General features: G+C 46.1%; 1 protein-coding gene across 4 annotated transcripts in view; it reads left to right on the top strand.

The window, feature by feature from the left end:
* Positions 1 to 25069, top strand: part of LOC125626865 (acid-sensing ion channel 2) — a 1352865-nt gene that overhangs the window by 1197673 nt on the left and 130123 nt on the right. For all 4 annotated transcript variants that reach the window (XM_048830388.2, XM_048830385.2, XM_048830387.2 and 1 more), the window contains one exon: positions 12916 to 13043. In XM_048830388.2, the coding sequence (XP_048686345.1) occupies positions 12916 to 13043 (128 nt within the window). The remainder of the gene's footprint in view (positions 1 to 12915; positions 13044 to 25069) is intronic.

The following is a 25069-nucleotide window of genomic DNA, read 5'->3' as shown; positions in this document are numbered from 1 at the left end:
ATTTTAAAACACATTTTATTTGTTTTCCAGTGTCTGGGCCTCAGGTCACATTTTTGAGATTTTCTTCACAACCATGATAGCTAGAAACTTACTTTAAAAAAAATGAAGGATGAGAGTATAATCTTAGGGGGTTGTGAGGTTATTACATGGGGGGTCATGAGCTGTCAGCCTGCACCCCAAACCATGCTTTGCCTCTAGCATTTATAATGGTGTGAAATATATTTAAAAGTGTTTTTAATTTATAGGGGGGGTGTGTCGCACTCAGAGGTTCGCTATGTGAAAGGGGTCACCAGTACAAAAGTTAGTATTGAGAAGGAGTATGTGTTTGATTTAGGGCTTGTCTACACTGAGAAATTAATTCAGATTAAGATCGGGTGTGGATTTAAAGGGGAATAGCTAGGCCTGATTGTCTTCATCTGTGGATACTTTTATTCTGGAATGAGAGTGATTTATTCTGAATTACTTTATTCTAGTGGATTCGGCTAATTCAAACTAAGGCATTCGTATTCCAGAATAAGAGCACCCACATATCGAGTTAATCAGGAATAGCTATTCAGAGTAACTCCATGTAGACAATCCCTTATACTAAAGTCCGATGGACAATTCTCCTCCATTGAACCAATGGATCATCTCACTGTAGAGAACTGCACCTCTAGTGTGAATATGATCAAAACATCTGACACTCCTGGTTATGCCTGAACTATCTCTGTGTATTGACCCTTTGAGACGAAAGGCTGACAGAAATACTTGGTTGCGAGGTACTGAACTCTGGTTTATTTCTGCGTCCATGGCGTCTCGTTTGTTTGCCTGCCATTTCATTTTTTTCTTCTGTGCCCCTTTTTTTTTTCTTTGATCCTATTCTTATGGTCCTTTCTCTTCTTTTCCCTGCCACACCATGGCAAACTGCATGAATGGAGGAGTTCAAGAGGACAGCCTCCTTCGAGGACTTTGATCTCTTTGTTTTCCTTGGAGGTTTCTCTCCAAGACCTTGTTCTTGTTTGTTGGAGAAACTCTTTTAAGAAGAGGGGAAGAGTTTGTTGAAGTCTTCAGAGAACCAAAAGAGGAAAGCAATGGTATTTAAGAAAACAAACTACGCTCAGGTTTTGAGTCTTACATGCCCTCCAGAAAAAAAAACATCTTGTGTTGTTACCAAAGATTTCTTCACAGAGTTTCCTCTGGGTTCTTAGTGCCTAAGTGTAGATTGTCCAATTCTATGGATTCTTAGCAGATTGAATTCTAGGTCCCTTTCTTTTTTCCCTTTCATATGTGGCATGTATTTTATATGGTCTCACACATACAATTCTCCAAACTCGTACTAGTAAACAGTTCATAGAATAATTATTTAAGACTGGTCCAAACATATTCCATCAAAGGTTTTTGGGTGGAAAATGGCTATTTTGTAGAAAGTGAAATGTCAGTGGAAATGATCCTTTTTTTTTAATTACATTTTTCATTTTGTCATCAAAGAGAAAGCGACAAACATTTGCCAGTTCTGGGCAACTGAAAACAAAACCATCTTTAAACTTTTCTTTTTTTCACATGGTGGAAAATACATTTTCCAGCCAGTTCTAGAGTTAATGTGTATTACACATGAGGAATTTCTATTTAAAGTTACAAGTCCTACAATTTACAAGCCTGTTATAGCTCCCTGTAAATTATCTGTCTGTACCTTGCTTGCTACAGTTTGTTTCAAGATGCATAATGCAATATATCATATGAGTGCACGCACCTGTCAGAAACGTTCGTAGATAACTCCGAGAAGAACAACCCAACTGTTTAAGAAGCTCGAGGTATTGATATATGAGGAAGGTTAAGAAATGAAATATTTTTGGTCCAAAAATATTCTAACAAAGCAGTTCCCATTTTCCAATAAAATGTACAAAATAAATGCCATCTTCTATCTCTTGCAAGATAATTACCCAGGGAAGTACATGGTAACTACTTACAGCTGTTGGAAGGAGATACCTAGTTGCTTAGAGTAGTGTAAGGGAATGTAATTAGAGATAACAGGATGGCATTAAATCAGAGAAAATGTAGGTTAATAACATGTTACCATCCTGGGTCAGACCAATGGTCCATTAGCCCTGTTTCCTGTCTCCAACTCTCTGAACTTCAGAGGGTGTGCACAGAACAGAAAAAAGGGAAGAAGGCGAACCTGGGGAACTACAGACTTGGACAGCCTCACTTCAGTCCCTGGAAAAATCAGGGAGCAGGTCCTCAAGGAATCCATTTTGAAGCACTTGGAGGAGAGGAAGGTGATCAGGAACAGTCAGCATGGATTCACCAAGAGCAAGTCATGCCTGACCAACCTGATTGCCTTCTGTGATTAGATAATTGGCTCTGTGGATATGGGGAAAGCTGTAGATGTGATATATCTGGACTTTAGCAAAGCTTTTGATATTCTTGCCAGCAAGTTAAAAAACTATGGATTAGATGAATAGACTATAAAGGTGGGTAGAAAGCTGGCTAGATTGTCGGGCTCAACAGGTAGTGATCAATGGCTTGATGTCTAGTTGGCAGCCGGTATCAAGCGGAGTGCCACAGGCTCGGTCCTGGGGCCGGTTTTGTTCAATATCTTCATTAATGATCTGGATGATGGGATGGATTGCACCCTCAGCAAGTTTGCAGATGACACTAAGTTTGCAGGTAACTCTATCCAAGGGGGAAGAGGGTAAGAAACCTGCAGGGGTTGAGAGGGGCTGGGGCTCAGAGTGAGGAACAAACGCAGACCCCTCCCCTGCTTCCCTCCTCTACCACCTTCCCGGGCCGCTAGTGGGGCCCTCGGCACCCCAAGAGCAGGGGAAGGAGTGGTGTCTTAGCCCCCTGCCAAGAAAAGCGCAGGACCCACCATACTAACATTAGCCATTGCGTCATACAGGGTTCAAAAAAGAACTAGATAAATTAATGGAGGAGAGGTCTATCAATGGCTATTAGACAACATGGGCAGGGATGGTGTCCCTAGCCTCTGTTTGCCAGAAGCTGGGAATGGGCAACAGGGGATGGATCACTTCATAGAATCATAGAAGATTAGGGTTGGAAGAGACCTCAGGAGGTCATCTAGTCCAACCCCCTGCTCAAAGCAAGACCAACCCCAACTAAATCATTCCAGCCAGGGCTTTCACAAGCCAGGCCTTAAAAACCTATAAAGATGGAGATTCCACCACCTCCCTAAGTAACCCATTCCAGTGCTTCACCACGCTCCTAGTGAAATAATGTTTCCTAATGTCCAACCTAGACCTCCCCCACTGCAACTTGAGACCATTGCTCCTTCTTCTGACATCCACCACCACTGAGAAAACCTAGCTCCATCCTCTTTGGAACCCCCCTTCAGGTAGTTGAAGGCTGTTAACAAATCCCCCCTCAGTCTTCTCTTCTGCAGACTAAATAAGCCCAGTTTCCTCAGCCTCTCCTCATAAGTCGAGTGCTCCAGCCCCCTAATAATTTTTGTTGCCCTCTGTTGGACTCTCTCCAATTTGTCGACATCCTTTCTGTAGTGGGGGGCCCAAAACTGGATGCCATACTCCAGATGAGTCCTCACCAGTGCTGAATAGAAGGGTATAATCACTTCCCTTGATCTGCTGGCAATGCTCCTACTAATGCAGCCCAATATGCCGTTAGCCTTCTTGGCAACAACGGCACACTGCTGACTCATATCCAGCTTCTCGTCCACTGTAATCCCCAGGTCCTTTTCTGCAAAACTGCCACTTAGCCAGTTGGTCCCTAGCCTGTAGCAGTGCATGGGATTCTTCCATCCTAAGTGCAGGATTCTGCACTTGTCCTTCTTGAACCTCATCAGATTTCTTTTGGCCCAATCCTTCAATATGTCTAGGTCACTCTGGATCCTATCCCTACCCTCCAGCATATCTACCTCTCCCCACAGCTTAGTGTCATCCACAAACTTTCTGCGGGTGCTATCCATCCCAACATCCAGATCATTAATGAAGATGTTCAACAAAACCGGCCCCAGGACTGACCCCTGGGGCACTCCACTTGATACTGGCTGCCAACTAGACATCGAGCCATTGATCACTACCTGTTGAGCCTGACGATCTAGCCAGCTTTTTATCCACCTTATAGTCCATTCATCCAATCCATACTTTTTTAACTTGCTGGCAAGAATACTGTGGGAGACCATGTCAAAAGCTTTGCTAAAGTCAAGACATATCGCGTCCACCACTTTCCCCATATCCACAGAGCCAGTTATCTCATCACAGAAGGCAATCAGGTTGGTCAGGTGTGACTTGCCCTTGGTGAATCCATGTTGACTGTTCCTGATCGGGGGAGATGGTTGGGAGATGTCCAGGTAATCTCCACGCCGGATTCTAGCATTGAGAGAGAAGAAAACAAAGTGAGAAAGGTTACAGCTGTGGGTAGGAGAATGGACATAAGGAGGAAGGGCAGAGTGGATACCAGGTCATACTGGCTGTAGAATGACTGTGCCTAATCGGGTACAGAATGTGAGTGAGGCCAAACAGCAAAAATTAAGATGTTTGGACACCAATGCTAGGAGCCTAGGTAACAAAATGGAGGAACTAGAGCTACTGGTGCAGGAAGTGAAACCAGATATTATAGGGAAAACAGAAACATGATGGAATAGTAGTCATGACTGGACTACAGGTATCGAAGGGCATGTGCTGTTTAGGAAAGACAGAAATAAAGGTAAAGGTGGTGGAGTAGCATTGTATATCAATGATGAGGTAGAATGTAAAGAAATAAGAAGCGATGGAATGGATAAGACCGAGTCCATCTGGGAAAAAATCACATTGGGGAAGAAAAGTACTAGAGCCTCCCCTGGGATAGTGCTTGGGGTGTGCTTTAGACCGCCGGGATCCAATCGGGATGTGGGTAGAGCCCTCTTTAATGTTTTTAATTAAGTAAATACTAATAGAAATTGCATGATCATGGGAGACCTTAACTTCCCAGATATGGACTGGAGGACAAGTTCAATATCTTCATAAATGATCTGGAGGATGGTGTGGATTGCACTCTCAGCAAATTTGCGGATGATACTAAACTGGGAGGAGTGGTAGATACGCTGGAGGGGAGGGATAGGATACAGAAGGACCTAGACAAATTGGAGGATTGGGCCAAAAGAAATCTGATGAGGTTCAATAAGGATAAGTGCAGGGTCCTGCACTTAGGACGGAAGAACCCAATGCACAGCTACAGACTAGGGACCGAATGGCTAGGCAGCAGTTCTGCGGAAAAGGACCTAGGGGTGACAGTGGACGAGAAGCTGGATATGAGTCAGCAGTGTGCCCTTGTTGCCAAGAAGGCCAATGGCATTTTGGGATGTATAAGTAGGGGCATAGCGAGCAGATCGAGGGACGTGATCGTTCCCCTCTATTCAACATTGGTGAGGCCTCATCTGGAGTACTGTGTCCAGTTTTGGGCCCCACACTTCAAGAAGGATGTGGATAAATTGGAGAGAGTCCAGCGAAGGGCAACAAAAATGATTAGGGGTCTGGAACACATGAGTTATGAGGAGAGGCTGAGGGAGCTGGGATTGTTTAGCCTGCAGAAGAGAAGAATGAGGGGGGATTTGATAGCTGTTTTCAACTACCTGAAAGGGGGTTCCAAAGAGGATGGCTCTAGACTGTTCTCAATGGTATCAGATGACAGAACGAGGAGTAATGGTCTCAAGCTGCAGTGGGGGAGGTTTAGATTGGATATTAGGAAAAACTTTTTCACTATGAGGGTGGTGAAACACTGGAATGCGTTACCTAGGGAGGTGGTAGAATCTCCTTCCTTAGAGGTTTTTAAGGTCAGGCTTGACAAAGCCCTGGCTGGGATGATTTAACTGGGAATTGGTCCTGCTTTGAGCAGGGGGTTGGACTAGATGACCTTCTGGGGTCCCTTCCAACCCTTATATTCTATGATTCTATGATTCTATGATTCTATGCTAGAAAAAAAAAGGGCTCAGATTTTCCTAGATGCGATAGCTGATGGATTCCTTCATCAAGTAGTTGCTGAACCGACTAGAGGGGATGCCATTTTAGATTTGGTTTTGGTGAGTAGTGAGGACCTCAAAGAATAAGTGGTTGTAGAGGACAACCTTGGTTCAAGTGATCATGAGCTAATTCCGTTCAAACTGAATGGAAGGGTAAACAAAAATAAATCTGCGACTAGAGTTTTTGATTTCAAAAGGGCTGACTTTCAAAAATTAAGGAAATTAGTTAGGGAAGTGGATTGGACTGAAGAATTTATGGATCTAAAGGCAGAGGAGGCCTGGGATTACTTCAAGTCAAAGCTGCAGAAGCTATCAGAAGCCTGCATCCCAAGAAAGGGGAAAAACTTCATAGGCAGGAGTTGTAGACCAAGCTGGATGAGCAAGCATCTCAGAGAGGTGATTAAGAAAAAGCAGAAAGCCTATGGGGAGTGGAAGATGGGAGGGATCAGCAAGGAAAGCTACCTTATTGAGGTCAGAACATGTAGGGATAAAGTGAGAGAGGCTAAAAGTCAAGTAGAGTTGGACCTTGCAAAGGGAATTAAAAGCAATAGTAAAAGGTTCTATAGCCATACCAATAAGATGAAAACAAAGAAAGAAGTGGGACTGCTAAACACTGAGGATGGAGTGGAGGTTAATGATAATCTAGGCATGGCTCAATATCTAAACAAATACTTTGCCTCAGTCTTTAATAAGGCTAATGAGGATCTTAGGAATAATGGTCGCATGACAAATGTGAATGAGGATATGGAGGTAGATATTAACCATATCTGAGGTAGAAGCAAAACTCAAACAGCTTAATGGGACTAAATCAGAGGGCCCAGATAATCTTCATCCAAGAATATTAAAGGAATTGGCACATGAAATTGCGGGCCCATTAGCAAGAATTTTTAATGACTCTGTAAACTCAGGGATTGTACCGTATGACTGGAGAATTGCTAATATAGTTCCTATTTTTAAGAGAGGGAAAAAAAGTGATCCAGGTAACTACAGGCCTGTTCGTTTGACATCTGTAGTATGCAAGGTTTTGGAAAAAAATGTGAAGGAGAAAGTAGATAAGGACATTGAGGTCAATGGTAAATGGGACAAAATACAACATGGTTTTACAAAAGGTAGATCGTGCCAAACCAACCTGATCGCCTTCTTTGAGAAAGTAACAGATTTTTTTAGACAAACGAAACACAGTGGATCTAATTTACCTAGATTTCAGTAAGGCGTTTGATACGGTTCCACATGGGGAATTATTAATTAAATTGGAAAAGATATGGATCAATATGAAAATTGAAAGGTGGATAAGGAATTGGTTAACAGGGAGACTACAGCGGGTCCTACTGAAAGGTGAACTGTCAGACTGGAGGGAGGTTACCAGTGGAGTTCCTCAGGGATCGGTTTTGGGACCAATCTTATTTAATCTTTTTATTGCTGACCTCGGCACAAAAAGCAGGAATGTGCTAATAAAGTTTGCGGATGATACAAAGCTGGGAGGTATTGCCAATTTAGAGAAGGACCGGGATATCATACAGGAGGATCTGGATGACCTTGTAAACTGGAGTAATAGTAATAGGATGAAATTTAATAGTGAGAAGTGTAAGGTTATGCATTTAGGGATTAATAACAAAAAAAAAACAGAGGCAAAAAAAGCTCAACGGGTAGTGATCAATGGCTCCATGTCTAGTTGGCAGCCGGTATCAAGTGGAGTGCCCCAAGGGTCGGTCCTGGGGCCGGTTTTGTTCAATATCTTCATAAATGATCTGGAGGATGGTGTGGATTGCACTCTCAGCAAATTTGCGGATGATACTAAACTGGGAGGAGTGGTAGATACGCTGGAGGGGAGGGATAGGATACAGAAGGACCTAGACAAATTGGAGGATTGGGCCAAAAGAAATCTGATGAGGTTCAATAAGGATAAGTGCAGGGTCCTGCACTTAGGACGGAAGAACCCAATGCACAGCTACAGACTAGGGACCGAATGGCTAGGCAGCAGTTCTGCGGAAAAGGACCTAGGGGTGACAGTTACGAGAAGCTGGATATGAGTCAGCAGTGTGCCCTTGTTGCCAAGAAGGCCAATGGCATTTTGGGATGTATAAGTAGGGGCATAGCGAGCAGATCGAGGGACGTGATCGTTCCCCTCTATTCGACATTGGTGAGGCCTCATCTGGAGTACTGTGTCCAGTTTTGGGCCCCACACTTCAAGAAGGATGTGGATAAATTGGAGAGAGTCCAGCGAAGGGCAACAAAAATGATTAGGGGTCTGGAACACATGAGTTATGAGGAGAGGCTGAGGGAACTGGGATTGTTTAGCCTGCAGAAGAGAAGAATGAGGGGGGATTTGATAGCTGCTTTCAACTACCTGAAAGGGGGTTCCAAAGAGGATGGCTCTACACTGTTCTCAATGGTATCAGATGACAGAACGAGGAGTAATGGTCTCAAGCTGCTGTGGGGGAGGTTTAGATTGGATATTAGGAAAAACTTTTTCACTAAGAGGGTGGTGAAACACTGGAATGCGTTACCTAGGGAGGTGGTAGAATCTCCTTCCTTAGAGGTTTTTAAGGTCAGGCTTGACAAAACCCTGGCTGGGATGATTTAACTGGGAATTGGTCCTGCTTCGAGCAGGGGGTTGGGCTAGATGACCTTCAGGGGTCCCTTCCAACCCTGATATTCTATGATTCTATGATTACCCCCCAACCCCTGTCCCGATTTTTCACACTTGTTGTCTGGTCACCCTACCCCCACAGGAGAAGGAAAGGGGACTGGGAAGAGAGAGGGTCAGCTTCTGCTCTCATTTACATTGGTGTTAAATTTACATGGAGCTACTCCAGATTTACACCACTAAAGATACTCTAGTTTAAACAAAGTATAATTAAAAATAATAGTGTTCTTCCTTCATTTTATTAATTACTAAGGGATGGAAGCCAAAAGTAGATAGAGCGAGGCGGTGAGCAGCATCCTGCATGGATAATTCCTTTGTGTTCCTTAGATGTGTAGCTAGTTCTTCTTGGGGGGTTTGTCCATATATATATAAAAAATCAAGCATGTGTGTGCTCAGTGCACTGAGACAGAGATTTTTGGTGAGCAGTTTCAGTTGGGACAGTGCCTATGCCCTTATAGTCCTCATGCCTCCCTCCAAGAGCATGAAAGATGGGGCTTGCCCCAACCTCCCTTCAGATATGTAGATGGCTCCCAGAGACTCTAACGTTTGGTGCCTTATGCACAGACTGTTCATAGAATCATAGAATATCAGGGTTGGAAGGGACCTCAGGAGGTCATCTAGTCCAACCCCCTGCTCAAAGCAGGACCAATCCCCAATTTTTGCCCCCCGATCCCTAAATGGCCCCCTCAAGGATTGAACTTACAACCCTGGGTTTAGCAGGCCAATGCTCAAACCACTGAGCTATCCCTCCCCCCTGTTATGAGGGTGCATCTTGTTGCTTAGCCATGCTAAGCCTAGATGGCAATGTTACCTTTCCTTCCACATCTCCCTCTATTCCCTCATTACGTCTGTTGTGCTTTGCTGATCTGCATCCAATGTGTCTGTGCCTAGAACTGTGTTCCAGGCGCAGCACCACCAGTGCTGAATAGAGGACCTCTTGCATGACATGAAGGGCCCAAAATGCCATCTCCATGCCACATTGCACTTGCATCTAATTCACTGTACACTCATTCTGCCCCCTACCTCCCAAAATGGCTTTCGGCCATTGCTACTTTCCAAACTGCGCCTTCTCACTCGCTAGCCAACGTACTGACTTAAGTAAAGTTCAAAGGAGGAGAACGTCCAAAGCGAAGGCAGGGGAGGACTTCTGACAAAAGGAAGGAGAGAAGGGGACAGGATTATAATTTGAGGATTCCTGCCTCATGTGGGTTTAAATATCAGCTTTAATGTTCCACTTAATGTGTCTTTCCAGAGTGAATTGTGAAGAGAAGGACAGGAGTTGGGGGCTTCTGAACATCTCATGGTAGCCATAGTGGTAGGACGGCCCTGTTCAAAATGCTCACATCACCATGACATAGAAGCTGTCAGCCAACTATGTGGGTTTATTGTGAATCTTTCTGACGTCACAAGCTTCAAATCCCCCATGGCTGTTAAGCGTTGAAGTCCGATGTTTGACATGTGCAAAATCCCCAGTTGATAAGCACTGAAACCTTGGTTATCTGAGCCCCAGCGAGCTGAAATTCTTAGTTAGCTTGAAGGTCAGCTGTAATTCTACCAAGCTCCTGGGCTCTGTTTGCTGCTTGCCTGAAGCTCTGCTGAGCGGACTGTGCTTTGGGGAAGCCTGACAATGCTGTGTAATCAGGGGAGCCAGCCAGTGTTTTTGGACAGTTATGTTCATTATAGGGGAATTTGTGAACGCAGACTTCAGAGCATACTGGACTAGTTGCTCCCAGTTTCCCAAATGCCCAGTTAGTGTAAATCAATGGAATTTAGCTCCTAACTCCCTTAGAGATTGTCTACACAGGGAGTTATTCTGGAATACAAGTGCTGTTCCAAATTAGCTTAATCCACTTCCAAAATGGATTAAGCTCATTCAGAATAAGGCACTGTTGTTCTGAAATAGTCTTCACATGTGTAGTTCAACAGGAATAGTTAATCTGCCTTAAATTCACACCCTACTTTATTCTGGATTAACTCTCATGGGTAGACAAACCCTAATCTTTGCATCTTTACGTCACAGAGACACCTTTGAAAATCGTACACATGGTTTTTCATGACATGATCACATAGTATATTTTCCACGGGCCCCCTGCCTTGTTCAGTTCACATGATGGACGCAAAAGGTGGAAGAATCAAAGTTGTACAGAGCGCTGTGTAAACCTGGCATTTCCTACATTTTCAAGTGGCTGACCTTGCAGCCTAAGGTTTTGTTCACACTTGTGGTAGCCCCTAGGATACATGTAGCTACATGCAGCAGTGAAATGCTCTGGCAGGAGGAAGGCAGCTAGGAAAAGCTCTGGCAGTGGGGTGCTGCTGGAGCCTTTCTTCTCTGCCTTTCCCCAGTCCCACTGCTCCAGCAGTGGGGAGGCTGTGGGACACTACACTGCTGGAAATAGCAGTGTAGATGGGGGAGGCACTGTTTGGGCATGTAGAGAGCCATGTAGGGTATATACCCTAGGGTCCAGGGTGTCTGTACTCTACCCTACAAAGAAGTGCCTCGCCGTCTACACCACTAATTGTACTGTGCTAGCTGGGCTGGGCTCTAAACCGCTATAAGTGTAGACAAACCATAGGTAATGTTCTTTTAACATATATGTTTTTTGCGGGGGGAGGCTTACATAATGGGGGAAATATATTTCAAACCAGATTTCTGCCTGGTAGAAAATAGCTGTGATCATAGAATCATAGAATATCAGGGTTGGAAGGGACCTCAGGAGGTCATCTAGTCCAACCCCCTGCTCAAAGCAGGACCAATCCCCAATTAAATCATCCCAGCCAGGGCTTTGTCAAGCCTGACCTTAAAAACTTCTAAGGAAGGAGATTCCACCACCTCCCTAGGCAATGCATTCCAGTGTTTCACCACCCTCCTAGTGAAAAAGTTGTTCCTAATATCCAACCTAAACCTCCCCCACTGCAACTTGAGACCATTACTCCTTGTCCTGTCCTCTTCTACCACTGAGAATAGTCTAGAACCATCCTCTCTGGAACCACCTCTCAGGTAGTTGAAAGCAGCTATCAAATCCCCCCTCATTCTTCTCTTCTGCAGACTAAACAATCCCAGTTCCCTCAGCCTCTCCTCATAACTCATGTGTTCCAGACCCCTAATCATTTTTGTTGCCCTTCGCTGGACTCTCTCCAATTTATCCACATCCTTCTTGTAGTGTGGGGCCCAAAACTGGACACAGTACTCCAGATGAGGCCTCACCAATGTCGAATAGAGGGGGACGATCACGTCCCTCGATCTGCTTGGTAGGCCCCTACTTATACATCCCAAAATGCCATTGGCCTTCTTGGCAACAAGAGCACACTGCTGACTCATATCCAGCTTCTCGTCCACTGTCACCCCTAGGTCCTTTTCCGCAGAACTGCTGCCTAGCCATTTGGTCCCTAGTCTGTAGCTGTGCATTGGGTTCTTCCGTCCTAAGTGCAGGACCCTGCACTTATCCTTATTGAACCTCATCAGATTTCTTTTGGCCCAATCCTCCAATTTGTCTAGGTCCCTCTGTATCCTATCCCTGCCCTCCAGCGTATCTACCACTCCTCCTAGTTTAGTATCATCCGCAAATTTGCTGAGAGTGCAATCCACACCATCCTCCAGATCATTTATGAAGATATTGAATAAACCGGCCCCAGGACCGACCCCTGGGGCACTCCACTTGATACCGGCTGCCAACTAGACATGGAGCCATTGGGTACCTCAAATCTCAGAAAGAGACAGAGGTTGTCTGGACAGTGGCCTGGCCTCTCCAAGAGACAGGGCATCTTATCTGCAAACCCCGCCCCTCACGCAGCCCCCCGCTCCCATCCCTAGGAACCTTCTTGCACATTTAGGAGTTGTGGAACCTGCCATTACACAACTGCTACCCAAGGGGGAAGAAGCCCACAGAACGGGCCGCTCTGTGCTCCGAGTCTGGAGAGGCTATTGATGTTTCAATGGCCAGCAGCAGCATCTGCAGAGGTGAGCCGGATTAACCCCCCCCACCCCAATGACAAATCCAAAATCTGCCTGGTTGACCACAAAAGATGGTCCTGATTCTCTCACACGGTGTCCATCAAATAGCCCTGCAATGAAAAGCTACTGAGCTGGCAAATAGCACATGGTGATTTCTCCACTCCTCTCTGAACAGCACATTTGCCAGCATAAGAAATTCATCCCAACCCCTTTTGGGGAGAGGAGGGGTAAGTGTAGTAACGATTCCAAACATGATCCTATGCACAAGCTCTCTTTTAACTTTGCATGCCACCCTCAGAGCCACAGCAGCCAATTAGCTAACCTGTTCTTCCTCTGGTGACTTAGCATTCCTGCTTCTCTTTTTAGAGGAAACTACATTTGAAGCTGGAGTCAAAGTTCAGATCCATAGCCAGTCGGAGCCACCCTTCGTCCAAGAGCTTGGGTTCGGAGTGGCCCCTGGATTTCAGACCTTTGTCGCCACACAGGAGCAACGGGTGAGTCTGTGGTTTGATGTGTGGAATGGGAACGTTTTCCTATGGTGTGTCACTTCTAAGGGGAGAGATGGAGAGACCCTTTCCTGAAGCAACTCCCCTAATCCTGTTTTCCCTGCACTTCTAGGAGGGGTAGAACCTACCCTAATGAGGCTGCTACTCTAAATAGGCCACTGAGTAGCCCAAGGTCTCGGTCACCACTCTGTCAGGAGGCAAATGTCATACAAACGTGGGTATGGCTGCTTGGTCACTTCTCCCACTCTTATCTCTGTGCCGCTCATTCTCCAGGCCTGGTGCTGCCCCTGCTGCTCCCAACTCTCCAGGGAACTTTGTGACGTATGTATTTCTCCCCGTTTTTCATTTCAGCGGCAAATCAGATCACAGTTGAATTTACCTAAAACACCCCTGACAACAGAGAAATACATGGAGCAAGGACAGATGGGGAGGGGGGGATTTGGTGGGCGGTGTTTGTTTTCATTGGGTGTGGGGAGGAAGAGAAGGGTGCTGACCAGAAAAAACCTCTGCAAACCCTGAACCTGTCCAGTCTGGCTCTGAGTAGATGTTGCCATTCCTACTTGAAAACTGAGAGGTGCTTTATCTTTGTGACAAAACCAGCATGGTGGGCAGAGTGCTCTCTTGCAACCCACAGCTTGAGAACCACTGAGTTACATATTTAAACCCTACCCCTTGAATGGAAGCTTGCTGGCATTCTACCACGCTATGGGATCTCAGGCTACGAAGAGGAAATTTCAGCACTGAAGAGTTGGTTGCAGAATTAGGAGTGAAGCCCTGTGCATAAATTTTGGCTTGTTTGTTGACTTGGATGTTCGCAATAAAATGTAAAGTTTCAAAGGGGCAAAGGGGCTGCCACTAGTGCTGGGCAGACATAATTTTTCTTCTGTCTGATGTATGCCCACACCTTTGAAGTCAGCAGAACCATGCTGAAAATTGCATAGAAACAAATTTACTTCCAGAATGTTGGCATTTCTGCCTCCCATTCTGATCAGAACCGGGGCATGTTTGAAAATGAAGACTAGCATTGGCCAAAGCCTTTCCCCATCTCCAGCGATAACTAGCTTATTTTATCCAAACTGGTTTGTCCATCTGTAACTGTCACTGGGATGATCTTATTAATGAAGTCCATATGAGACACACAGATCTGATGGCTATTTACAGGAAGGCTGCTGTGCGCAGACCTAGCAGTATAAAAGGATGTTAAACTGAGTATAAATATTTTGTATACGCACTCTAAAGCCTGCAATGCAACGAGGCCTTAGTGTAGATAAGAACCAGGCCCACTGGAATTCCATACTAGTACTTATGGTAACGACTAATGGCTAAAAATCTGTACACAGAAATTCTCATTTGTCCCATCATTGCCTGCCCTCAGTAGCTGGTGCTTTGTGCTCTCTGAGAGGATTATGCAAGACTGAAGACAGGGTGTGGAATCTGCCCTGCCAGTCTTACAAACACACAGCTCCCCCTTGTGACTGGGGAAGAGAACGTGCCAGCCGGCTGGAGAGCTCTGCCCCCATTCCATGTGGCCAGCCTAGCCCAGAGGGTGAAAACTCTGTCAAATCCAGTAGCATTCCAGAGCAAAAGAGGAGACCAGTAGGGAGTAATTGCCCAGAGGAAGTTCCCTGTGTGCATGCAAGATCTTTGCACATATCCCCTGCTGGCTGTTCGCACACTAAGCTGGAAGCATGCGTGAACACAGGCCAAAGGCTGATTTGTGCCACTGAGGCTAGAAGCCAGGCTTTGCTAGCAAGGTTGATTTGCTGCAGTTAAATCAGTCTGTGATCCTCCCTGTGACGCATTGGAATAACGAATCTCTGACAGCACCCCCGCCCTCAGGTCTGGATGGGTGACCGTCAGAGAGACTTTTATTCATTGCCTGTCATTTGAAACAAGTGTGTGTGAAATTCTAATCTGGCAGGATTGTGGGAGGGTAGAAGGTTGGTAACACACAGATTATTTCTGGAGTGGATGAACTGGAGGCTGACGGTAGCTTGTCGGCAGGGCTCATTACTCCTGGGGAGGGCTGTGCAAAACCCAAACAGTCAGAACAATAGCATTTAGTTCCACGTGAAAGGAAACGTTTTGTTTTCAAGGGTTCTTTTTACCTTTAAAAAAAAATTGATCTCAAATTTGAAAGGAGACAATAGAAAAATGTGGGCCAGCGAGAGGTAGAATGACTTTGAGGCCTGGCCGTTTGGGCATCTGCCGGGAGGTGGCAGACCCAAACTCCCGTCCCACTGCTACACTGACTCATTATTTATGCCCAGTGGAACAGCTTTGACAGGAGAGATTGAGAGCCTGCCCCAGATGACCCTCTAGCCTAGTGGTTAGGGCAAGTTCAAATCCCTTCTTCACAGCAAGCCGGAGGGGGGGACCTGGGTCTCCCACGCCCGGGGGGAGTGGGCTAATCACTGGGAGAAACGTTAACAGAGGGACACCTCCTCCGTTTGTCTTGGAGAATGACTGACCTGGTGCAGGCACCTGCCTCCTGGCTGTGAATCCCAAGCAGAAGGAGACGCCTCCCTCCGGCCCAGAGTTGGGGCCCTACATCCCTATGAGGGGTGGGGCTTCAGCTTCACGCCGCTTCCTGACCTTTCCTATTGGCTAGTTTAGGGAGCTCCCTGCTCAGCTTGCTGGCTTGTAGGTTCCCAGGAATGGGAGTCACAAAAGTTTGGTGCTGCTGTGCTCAGCGTGGTAACGCCCAAGTCACCCCCCTTCCTGTGCAGAGCAGCGGAAGGGTCTGAAAGTGGCCCTGGCTTGGAAAGAACGGCCTAGGCCTTTGCCTTATTTCATAGCATCGGAGACATGTCGGGCTGGACGGGACCTTGCCAGGTCAGCAAGTCCAGGCCCCCTGCGCTGAGACAGGACCAATAAACCTAGATCATCTGTGAGTGGGGTTTGCCCAGCCTGTTCTTCAACACCTCCAGGGTTGGAAATTCCTCAACCTCCCTGGGAAGCCTGTTTGAGCTTCACTACCTTGAGAGTTAGAACATTTTTCCTAATATCTCACCTAAATCTCCCTTGCTGCAGATTAAGCCCATTACTCCTTGTCCTACCTTCAGTGGAGATGGACAACAACGGATCCCCATCCTCTTTATAACAGCCCAGGGGGGCTGGGGGGCTGGAACAATGTGTACAGTGGGGGTGTGCTGAAAGCCAGTGAACCAAACTGTAAACCCTGCATAGGATGGAAACTGCTTCAAGCCAAGAGGGGCTGCCCTCCCCCGCACACTTGGTTCCAGCACCCCTGGAACAGCCCTTAACATATTTGAGGACTTATCAGGTTCCCTACCCCCCACCCCAGTCTTCTTTTCTTGAGACTAAACATGCCCCATTTTTTTTAATGTTTTAAATCCTTGTCAGCCTGGTCCTGGTATCAGTGAGCCATCAACCCGTGCTTGGGTTGCCAGGTGATCTGGTGATTGATTGCTATGGCTAGAACGGGTGATCCTTATAAGCAGGGGACTATCGAGTAGGAGTAGGAAGGTGATATTACCTGTGTGTATGGCATTGGTGTAACCGTGACTGCTAGACTGGGCCCAGTTCTGGTGTCCGCACCTCCAAAGGATATAGAGAAATTGGAGAGGGTTTAGAGAATGGCTGTGAATATGATTCGAGGTCTGAGAAACCTTCCTCACAGTAAGAAAAGGAGTACTTGTGGCACCTTAGAGACTAACCAATTTATTTGAGCATGAGCTTTCGTGACTTCCTCACAGTGAGAGTTAAGGTCTGTCTACACTGCACGTTAAGTCCAGGCTCAGACTTAGGTTTCAGCCTAAGCCCTTCTTCCGTCCACACACAGATCAGTCAGACTGGTCAGCAAGCACTCAGGACTGGGGTCCTAGGATCATGGTAGGGGGATGGGTCATAGCCAAGTCCAGCTGTGACTCAGGTCCACATCCTGTCATTTTGCAGCGTGGACCAAATCAAGGTGCAGACTGGAGTCAGAAGGTCTGTGTAGCGCAGTATGGACATGTTAGCAAGGTTCTGAGACCCGAGTCCAGCAATTGTAAACCATGTTTACAATGCAGCGTGGATGCTCAAGCATGGCTTTGGAAACACCACGTCCACCAGCCCCACAGACTGTGTTTGCAATGCAGTGTAGACGTGGCCAAAGAACTCGACCTTTTTAACTTGCTGAGGTTCAGAGGCAAGTTGCTTACTTTCGGTAAGTCCCTAACAGAGGAGATGACTTCTGATAGTAGATGGCTCTCCAGGCCATCAGATCAAGGTCAAACGAGATCCGTCCCTGGAAGCTGAAGCTAGACCACTTCAAAACGGGAACAAGGCACCATTTTTTTTAACATCACTTATCTCAGGGTATGATAGATTCTCCACATGAATTCTTTAACTCGAGACTGAATGTCTCTGTCTCGAATGGACACTGTAGTGGAACCTCAGGGTATTGGACTAGATGCAGGGTAAGATTCCCTGGCCAGATGATTGATTGCACTGGCCGTAAATTCTCTGACCTCACTGCCTCCCTGGTGTCCACCTCAGACCATCTCTCCCCAGGTATAAAAATCACCTGAAAGCTGTTTTATTCCAAGGGTATTTGGTGACTACCACTGTTTTCAATATGGATTACCTCATAATGACCCCCAGGCCTTGATTGTTTTCTGTTTGGATTTCATAAGGGTGAATCATTCACTGTATTGTTTCTATTACATTTGCCAGAGCCCACAGAGTGGATTTCATCCCTGCCTTACCTTGTCTGGCTGCAGGCCAGCTGATGCCTCTGTTTCCCCTCATACAGGTTGGCTCTCTTGACCTGCCCAGGACATACTGCCATGCCCCAAGTCTCTTTCTGGGCACAGCTTTATCCTTAAAACTTAGTCAAAACATCAAACCCAAAACAGTCCCTTTAGATAGGCCCTGGGCTACAGTTCCTGTTGGCTTTTCCCCTGGCTTGTCTCCATGCTGACAGGAAGACATGCCCTTTCCTTCAGTCCCCTCTGTTTCAAGGCCCACTGCAGAGGCCTGTCTCCTGTTGCAGCTCCTTCCAGCTGAGCTTTCTCAGCCCTTCCTAGAAAACACCTGACACCTTCTCAGCTGGGCCTGATAAATGAACAGGGCTGGCTGGCTCCCAGCCCTCAAAGGGGCAGGCAACCCGGTGGCCGTCCCTTCAGAGTATTGTTGTTTGGTGTTGTGTAACTGGCTGGTGAGGGTGTGTTACAGGTCCCCTCCATGGCTGCTTCCCAGAGGAGATGAGTTGGTACAACCAGCAGCTATGGCAGCCTGGCTCTCAAGCTAGCTGGCTCTGAAAGTCTCTGGTTCAGTTCCTGGCCCGTTGGCCCAAGAGGGTGGCTATCACAGTTGCTCACTTACAATAGTCCCAACATGTGCTAGCCACTTTCCAGAAACTCAAGAAGGGACGGTCCCTGCCCATGGGGGCTCAGGGTTGAAGGACAAAGGGAGATTAGAGGAAAGGGGTTTATGTAAATCAGCTTGTCTCCTTGCAGGCAGTATGACAATATTTCAATTATTTATTATCACCAATGGTGGGAGGCCAGCAGCTCATAACACATCACTTCCCTCGTGTCCCAGTGGCGATACGTTATCCCTGGACTGATCAATGAGATGTGACATTGCTGTTAGATCTGGATACTTGTTAGGAGTTTGAAAGTCAGCCAGTGGCATAAAGCTCTTTCCTGGAGCTTCTATTCTTCACCTTCCTCGTTGCCCTACTCAGGTTCTTCCTGCCCTTGCGGTCTCCTTCCAGTGCAATGGGACTCAAAAACTCAGAGCCAGTTTCAGGAGGCGTTGGGTTTTTTGGCCATCCATGGTGTTAGAGCAAGAGCTCTTCCGCTTCCTCTCAGATTAACTCAAGGACACTCACCACCCGATTTACCACTTACCAGTGGAAATTTAACACCAAACTTACCTGTAAGCCAAGGACCACATGGACACTGGAACCCAAATAACCACAGCAGGTTCGATACACACCGGTTGTTATTTCACTACAAGTCTGTGCGTGGACGTTCGTATTCTGAAATATAATGAGCTAACTGAAGTCAGTGCATGGACTTGCAGCAAAGTAATTAAAAGTGTCTTAGGAGAAGTAACCCATTTAGTTATTTCAGTGCCAGTTTTCAGGTAAGCAAGTGCCAAGGAAGGGCAATGGATTCTTTTGGTTTATCAAGTAATGGGTTTTTGCCTGTCTGTGTCTTGTGTGAAAATCCAGCAGGCTCTAGAAAATGAGCTGCTTTTATTCTTCAGCAACCAAGAACTCATTTCTAGTTGAACACATCAGTAATAGGTGGGTAAAATGCTCTTTGGGGGCACAGGCAACAGCTGTTCAGATATCGAACAGCTGCTCTCTAATCAACACATGATTTGCCTGCCAAACCTTCTCCATTCCCACATCTATGGCTCAGACTCCTTAGGCCTGTCCAACCCTCCAGGGAGAAGTTGTTGCAAGCCGGCAGTGCTGCCAAGGCGTATATTGACCACACACCCGAATGCCCAGTGCCTCTGGAATTGCACCATTTTGCACCTAGCTGCCCCCTCCTGCACGCTGGGGCAGTGGGAGTGGGACCAACTTGCTTTCCTCCCCCTCCTTTCATCCACCTTGCCAAGATGCAGCTACAGTATATCAAAATAATATACTGGGACTTGCCAGGTGGGAGAATGTTCCCCTTCCATACACCATGGAGTGAACCCACTGCTCCATGCCTGAGAACACAGTGGTCATTCGCGCTGGGAGTTAGATCGCCGCAGCAAGGTGGTACACTGGACTGGAGAGGCTGTTGATTCAAGGTGTGATACTACCGAATAGGCTGCTGCTAATTCATTAGGGCTTGTCTGCCCTTAAAATGCTACAGTGGTGCAGACCCTGCCACATCCCTGAAAGGTGGGAGCTAGGTTGACGGGGAATTCTCTCACTGACCTAGCGCTATCTACACTGGGGGGGGGGAGGTTGATTTAACTGTGTCGCTCAGGGACGTGGATTTTTCACACCCTTGGATGATGTAGTTACACCAACCTAATTTCCTGGTGTAGACCAGGCCTTAGGCGTCTATTCCTCCAGCAATTTCTTTGGCACGCACTTTTTGCTACAGAATGCACACATCAGATGCTACAGCTTCCATAGGGAAGGGGAACAGGCAGTGGAAACAGGGTGTACGTGTGGTGAGGGGGCGGGTGTACACACCCACAGCAATGCGGGGAGTACGTATTCATTTATTGGCATGTGCAGAGGCTTCTGTTAAAGTGACCGTGTCAGGAATTGAAAAACACCCTCATCTGAATTAATACCAGCGCTTTGGATTAGTAAAACTGGAGTGATTTTAAAAAAAACTCGTCTTTATCTAATTTTATTATTTATGCGGTCTGTTGTGTCATTAGCATGGCATGGCAGGCCACTACCCTAACCACTGGACCAGCCTCCCTCTCGTTTTTTGTGGGTTTGCTTTGTCCATTTCCAAATCCAGAAATCAAGTAGTAACAGCGATGTTTTCCAAAAGGAGTTTCCAACGGAGAGGTGCAGTCAAATTGACCAGATGCTTGCTGTACGCCAAACACTGCAATGCTCTGCTGGTGCATACCAGCCCCAGAGAGACCTACGGTGCAGAAAGGAAACTGACCAGTTGTTTTCATTGGGCCCCCTGAGGGTGAAATGCACAGAGTAACCCAGCAGAACAAGAGGGGAAGGACTGGCCAGTGGTTAGAGTGGTACCCTGGCAAACATGTTCAAGACTGTGCGGTGCTCAGATACTCTGGTAATGTGGGTTTAGAGCTACAAGGGACTGGCCTAAATAGTGACATCCGGTGAATGAGATTTTTTTAAAAAAAAATATTCCAGTTTTACTAATCCAAAGAGGTGGTGTTCATACAGATGAGGGTGGTTTTCAATTCCCGACAGCGTCACTTTAACGCAAGCCTCTGCACATACCAATAAATGAACACTCCCCTCCCACCTCCACACCTCTTTCTACTGCTTGCTCCCTCCCCCCTGGAAGCTGTTGCACCTGATGTGTACCTTCTGTAGCAAAGAGTGTGTGATAAAGAAATTGCTGGAGGAATAGAAGCCTAACTGATTAGCAGCAGAATCTTTGGCAGTGATTATTGTGCCTCAGTTCAATGGTAACTCCAGTCTAGCGTTTGTATTTGTGCATCTGACTCATTAAAGTTGAATAGGAGATTAAGGCATGTTTTGGTCAACTTTAGCAGAGTCTCTGAAATGCCAGCTCAGAGTCTGGGGGCAGCGTGGTACCAAGGCGCACAGCTCACGTCATTAAAAGTTGTAGCAATCTGCTCTTCTAGATGGCCCTGCAGTCATTTATCTCTAATGAGCTGCGTATCACAAATCACTTACCAAACTTGAATGAGTCTGAACCCCACAAGCAGGCCTGCGATGTTGGGAAGCATCATAGAATTGTAGGGCTGGAAGGGACCTCAAGAGGTCATCAATTCCAGCCCCCTGTGCTGAGGCAGGACCTAGTAAATCTAGACCATCCTTGACTGGTGTTTGTCCAGCCTGTTCTTAAAAACCTCCAATGACGGGGATTCTACAGCCTCCCTAGATATCCCGTTCCAGTGCGTATCTATTCTTTAGTTAAGAATCAGAGGGGTAGCCGTGTTAGTCTGGATCTGTAAAAGCGGCAAAGAGTCCTGTGGCACCTGATAGACTAACAGACATATTGGAGCATCAGCTTTCGTGGGTGAATACCCACTTTGTCAGATGCATGTAGTGGAAATTTCCAGAGGCAGGCATAAATATACAAGCAAGAATCAGGCTAGGGATAACGAGGTTAGTTCAATCAGGGAGGATGAGGCCGTCTTCTAGCAGTTGAGGTGTGAACACCAAGGGAGGAGAAACGGCTTTTGTAGTTGGCTAGCCATTCACAGTCTTTGTTTAATTCTGAGATGATGGTGTCAAATTTGCAAATGAACTGAAGCTCAGCAGGTTTCAGAGGAACAGCCGTGTTAGTCTGTATTCGCAAAAAGAAAAGGAGTACTTGTGGCACCTTAGAGACTAACCAATTTATTTGAGCATGAGCTTTCGTGAGCTACAGCTCACTTCATCAGATGTTTCCACGGTAAACATCTGATGAAGTGAGCTGTAGCTCACGAAAGCTCATGCTCAAATAAATTGGTTAGTCTCTAAGGTGCCACAAGTACTCCTTTTCTTGAAGCTCAACAGTTTCTCTTTGAAGTCTGGTCCTGAAGTTTTTTTGCTGCAGGATGGCTACCTTTACATCTGCTATTGTGTGTCCAGGGAGGTTGAAGTGTTCTCCTACAGGTTTTTGTATATTGCCATTCCTAATATCTGATTTGTGTCCATTTATCCTTTCCACTACATGCATCTGACAAAGTGGGTATTCACCCACGAAAGCTGATGCTCCAATATGTCTGTTAGTCTATCAGGTGCCACAGGACTCTTTGCCGCTTTTAGTTAAGAAGTTTTTCCTAATAACTAATCTAAATGTCCCTTGCTGCAGGTTAAGCCCTGTCAAGGTTCCTTCCCCACTCTGAACTCTAGGATACAGATGTGGGGACCTGCATGAGAACCTCCTAAGCTTACTTTTACCAGCTTAGGTTAAAACTTCCCAAGGTACAGACTATTTTACCTTTGCCCTTGGACTTCCACTGCCACCACCAAACATTTTTCTGGGTTTATTTTTATTAGGAAAGCGTTGTTTTGAAATGTCTTTCCCCCAAAAATCCTCCCAACCCTTGCACCCCACTTCCTGGGGAAGGTTTGGTAAAAATCCTCACCAATTTGCATAGGTGACCACAGACCCAAACCCTTGGATATTAAGAACAATGAAAAAACATTGTTTCTGAAAAGAAGGATTTTAATAGAAGTAAAAAGAATCACCTGTGTAAAATCAGGATGGTAAATACCTTACAGGGTAATTAGATTCTAAACATAGAGAATTCCTCTAGGCAAAACCTTAAGTTACAAAAAGGCACACAGACAGGAATATCCATTCTATTCAGCACAACTTAATTTCTCAGCCATTTAAAGAAATCATAATCTAATGCATATCTAGCTAGATTACTTACTAAATTCTAAGACTCCATTCCTGTTCTGTCCCCAGCAAAAGCATCACACAGACAGACCCTTTGTTTTTCCCTCCCCCCCAGCTTTTGAAAGTATCTTGTCTCCTCATTGGTCATTTTGGTCAGGTGCCAGTGAGGTTATCATAGCTTCTTAACCCTTTACAGGTGAGAGGATCTTTCCTCTGGCCAGGAGGGATTTTAAAGGGGTTTACCCTTCCCTTTATATTTATGACAAGCCCTTTTTGTCCTACCCTCCATGCACATGAAGAACAATTGATCACCAGCCTATTTAAAACAGCCCTTAAAATATCGGAACGCTGTTATCAGGTCCTCCCTCGGTTGTCTCTTCTCTAGACTAAACATGCCCAGTTATTTCAACCTTTCCTGTTCTAAACTTCTGATCAGTTCTGTTGCTCTCCTCTGGACACTTTGATTTGTCTGAATCTTTCCTAACATGGGATGCCCAAAAATCAGGATAGGGGACAGAGCGCCCTCAGTTTGGAGGCTACCGTTACAGCTCTTAATATGACATGGTGCTGGGGAGCAGCATCATTATATCAATTTTATATATTGGGAAAATTGAGGCACAGAGAGAGAAGGTGACTTACCCAAGGTAACAAAATGAGTCAGGGCCGGAGCAAGGGTCCCCTGATTCTCAGTCCATTGTTCCAGCCATTACACCACCTTTATTTGAGATTGAGCACTCCATTGATCATTTACCGGCCTGATCATTTACTCCTCTATGATTACTTGTTTGTTTGCTTGTAAAGAAAGCCTTTTGCTGTTTGGCAGCAGACAAAAGGAGGATTTTTGTTTAGTGAACCATTGCCAGCTGTGAAAAACGACTCCAACAAAGCCACTAGCCCCCTTAGGAAGATCACATTAGCGCCGTAAAATCCACTAATGGCTTAAGTGCTAGAAATGAATTACTAGAGCGGTGATTAATAAATACCTTTGCAGCCTTTTACATGGCACTCTGCAGCAAACTCATTTATTAGTTCTCAAATAGGCAATGAAACGCAGAGTTGAGTATTCTATTATACTACGCACCCACTGAAGCAGTTTGGCAAAATCTCCTTCTCAAATGCAACGTGTGTTACAGGAGCAAGTGGTAATTGGAAATATTTGTCTCCCTTTAACATGGCTGCTTCACGGATGTTAGGAAACGCGTCTGTGGCCTAATGCCTACAGAAAAAACAAATAATGTTCTCGTTCATGCACACCCAAAGAGTTGGGCTCCAGAACATGGTTCTCGAGCAGGGGGGCCATAACCCGAGGGGATCAAGACAAGGTGTAAGGGGGTGGGAATCAACCCACCTTTTCTAGGTTGCTAAAGAGGAGAGGGGTCTCAGCTAGGCCTGAGCTGGATGGGAGGGAGGGGACCAAAGAGGAGCCTGGTATGAAAAAGGTTGTGAGCTACTGCTTTATAGGTTAAATATATATAGGCAAATACCCCACCATGGGGCAGGGGTGAGCTGCAGTCAGGATCATTCACTTGTTCCTATTCTGCTGCTTGCCCTGCCTTCCCTTGCTCTTAAAGGTTCTTTAGAGACCACAGCTGCAAACCTTTCTCCTTTGCTTTAGTTTCCACTTCCAGAGTGTCCTGTTTGATTAACAAAAACAGGACTACACAAAACACTTGAGGAAGCAATTCCCCCTAGAGAATGAAAGGAGGAAGGTGAGCTTGGATTGAATTGCCTAGTGTGACTGAATTAGAACTGTGTGTCATAGGCCCTGTACTGCTAATAGCAGGTGATGATTTTCCTTTAGTTCGGAGGGCTTTTGCTGGGATTTCTGAATGGCCTGGTGTGCACCCTAGGAATAGCCAGGTCATTTCTCGGTGGCCACTGATGTATTACATTGAAGCAGAGTTGAGTGGGGCCAGGTACAGTGCTGGGAAGAGTTGGTTTGAATCCTCGTTGCAAATGGTCACTCATGCACACTCCAGAGCTTTCCCTTGAGGGTTTGGCCAGCAGGCCCCTGGGATTACTTGACCCCATGGC

The sequence above is a fragment of the Caretta caretta genome, chromosome 27 (genome assembly GCF_965140235.1).
Source record: "Caretta caretta isolate rCarCar2 chromosome 27, rCarCar1.hap1, whole genome shotgun sequence".
Classification (NCBI taxonomy): domain Eukaryota; kingdom Metazoa; phylum Chordata; order Testudines; family Cheloniidae; genus Caretta; species Caretta caretta.
Note: the sequence above shows the minus strand (reverse complement) of the source record. Positions and strands in the feature narration are given on the sequence as shown.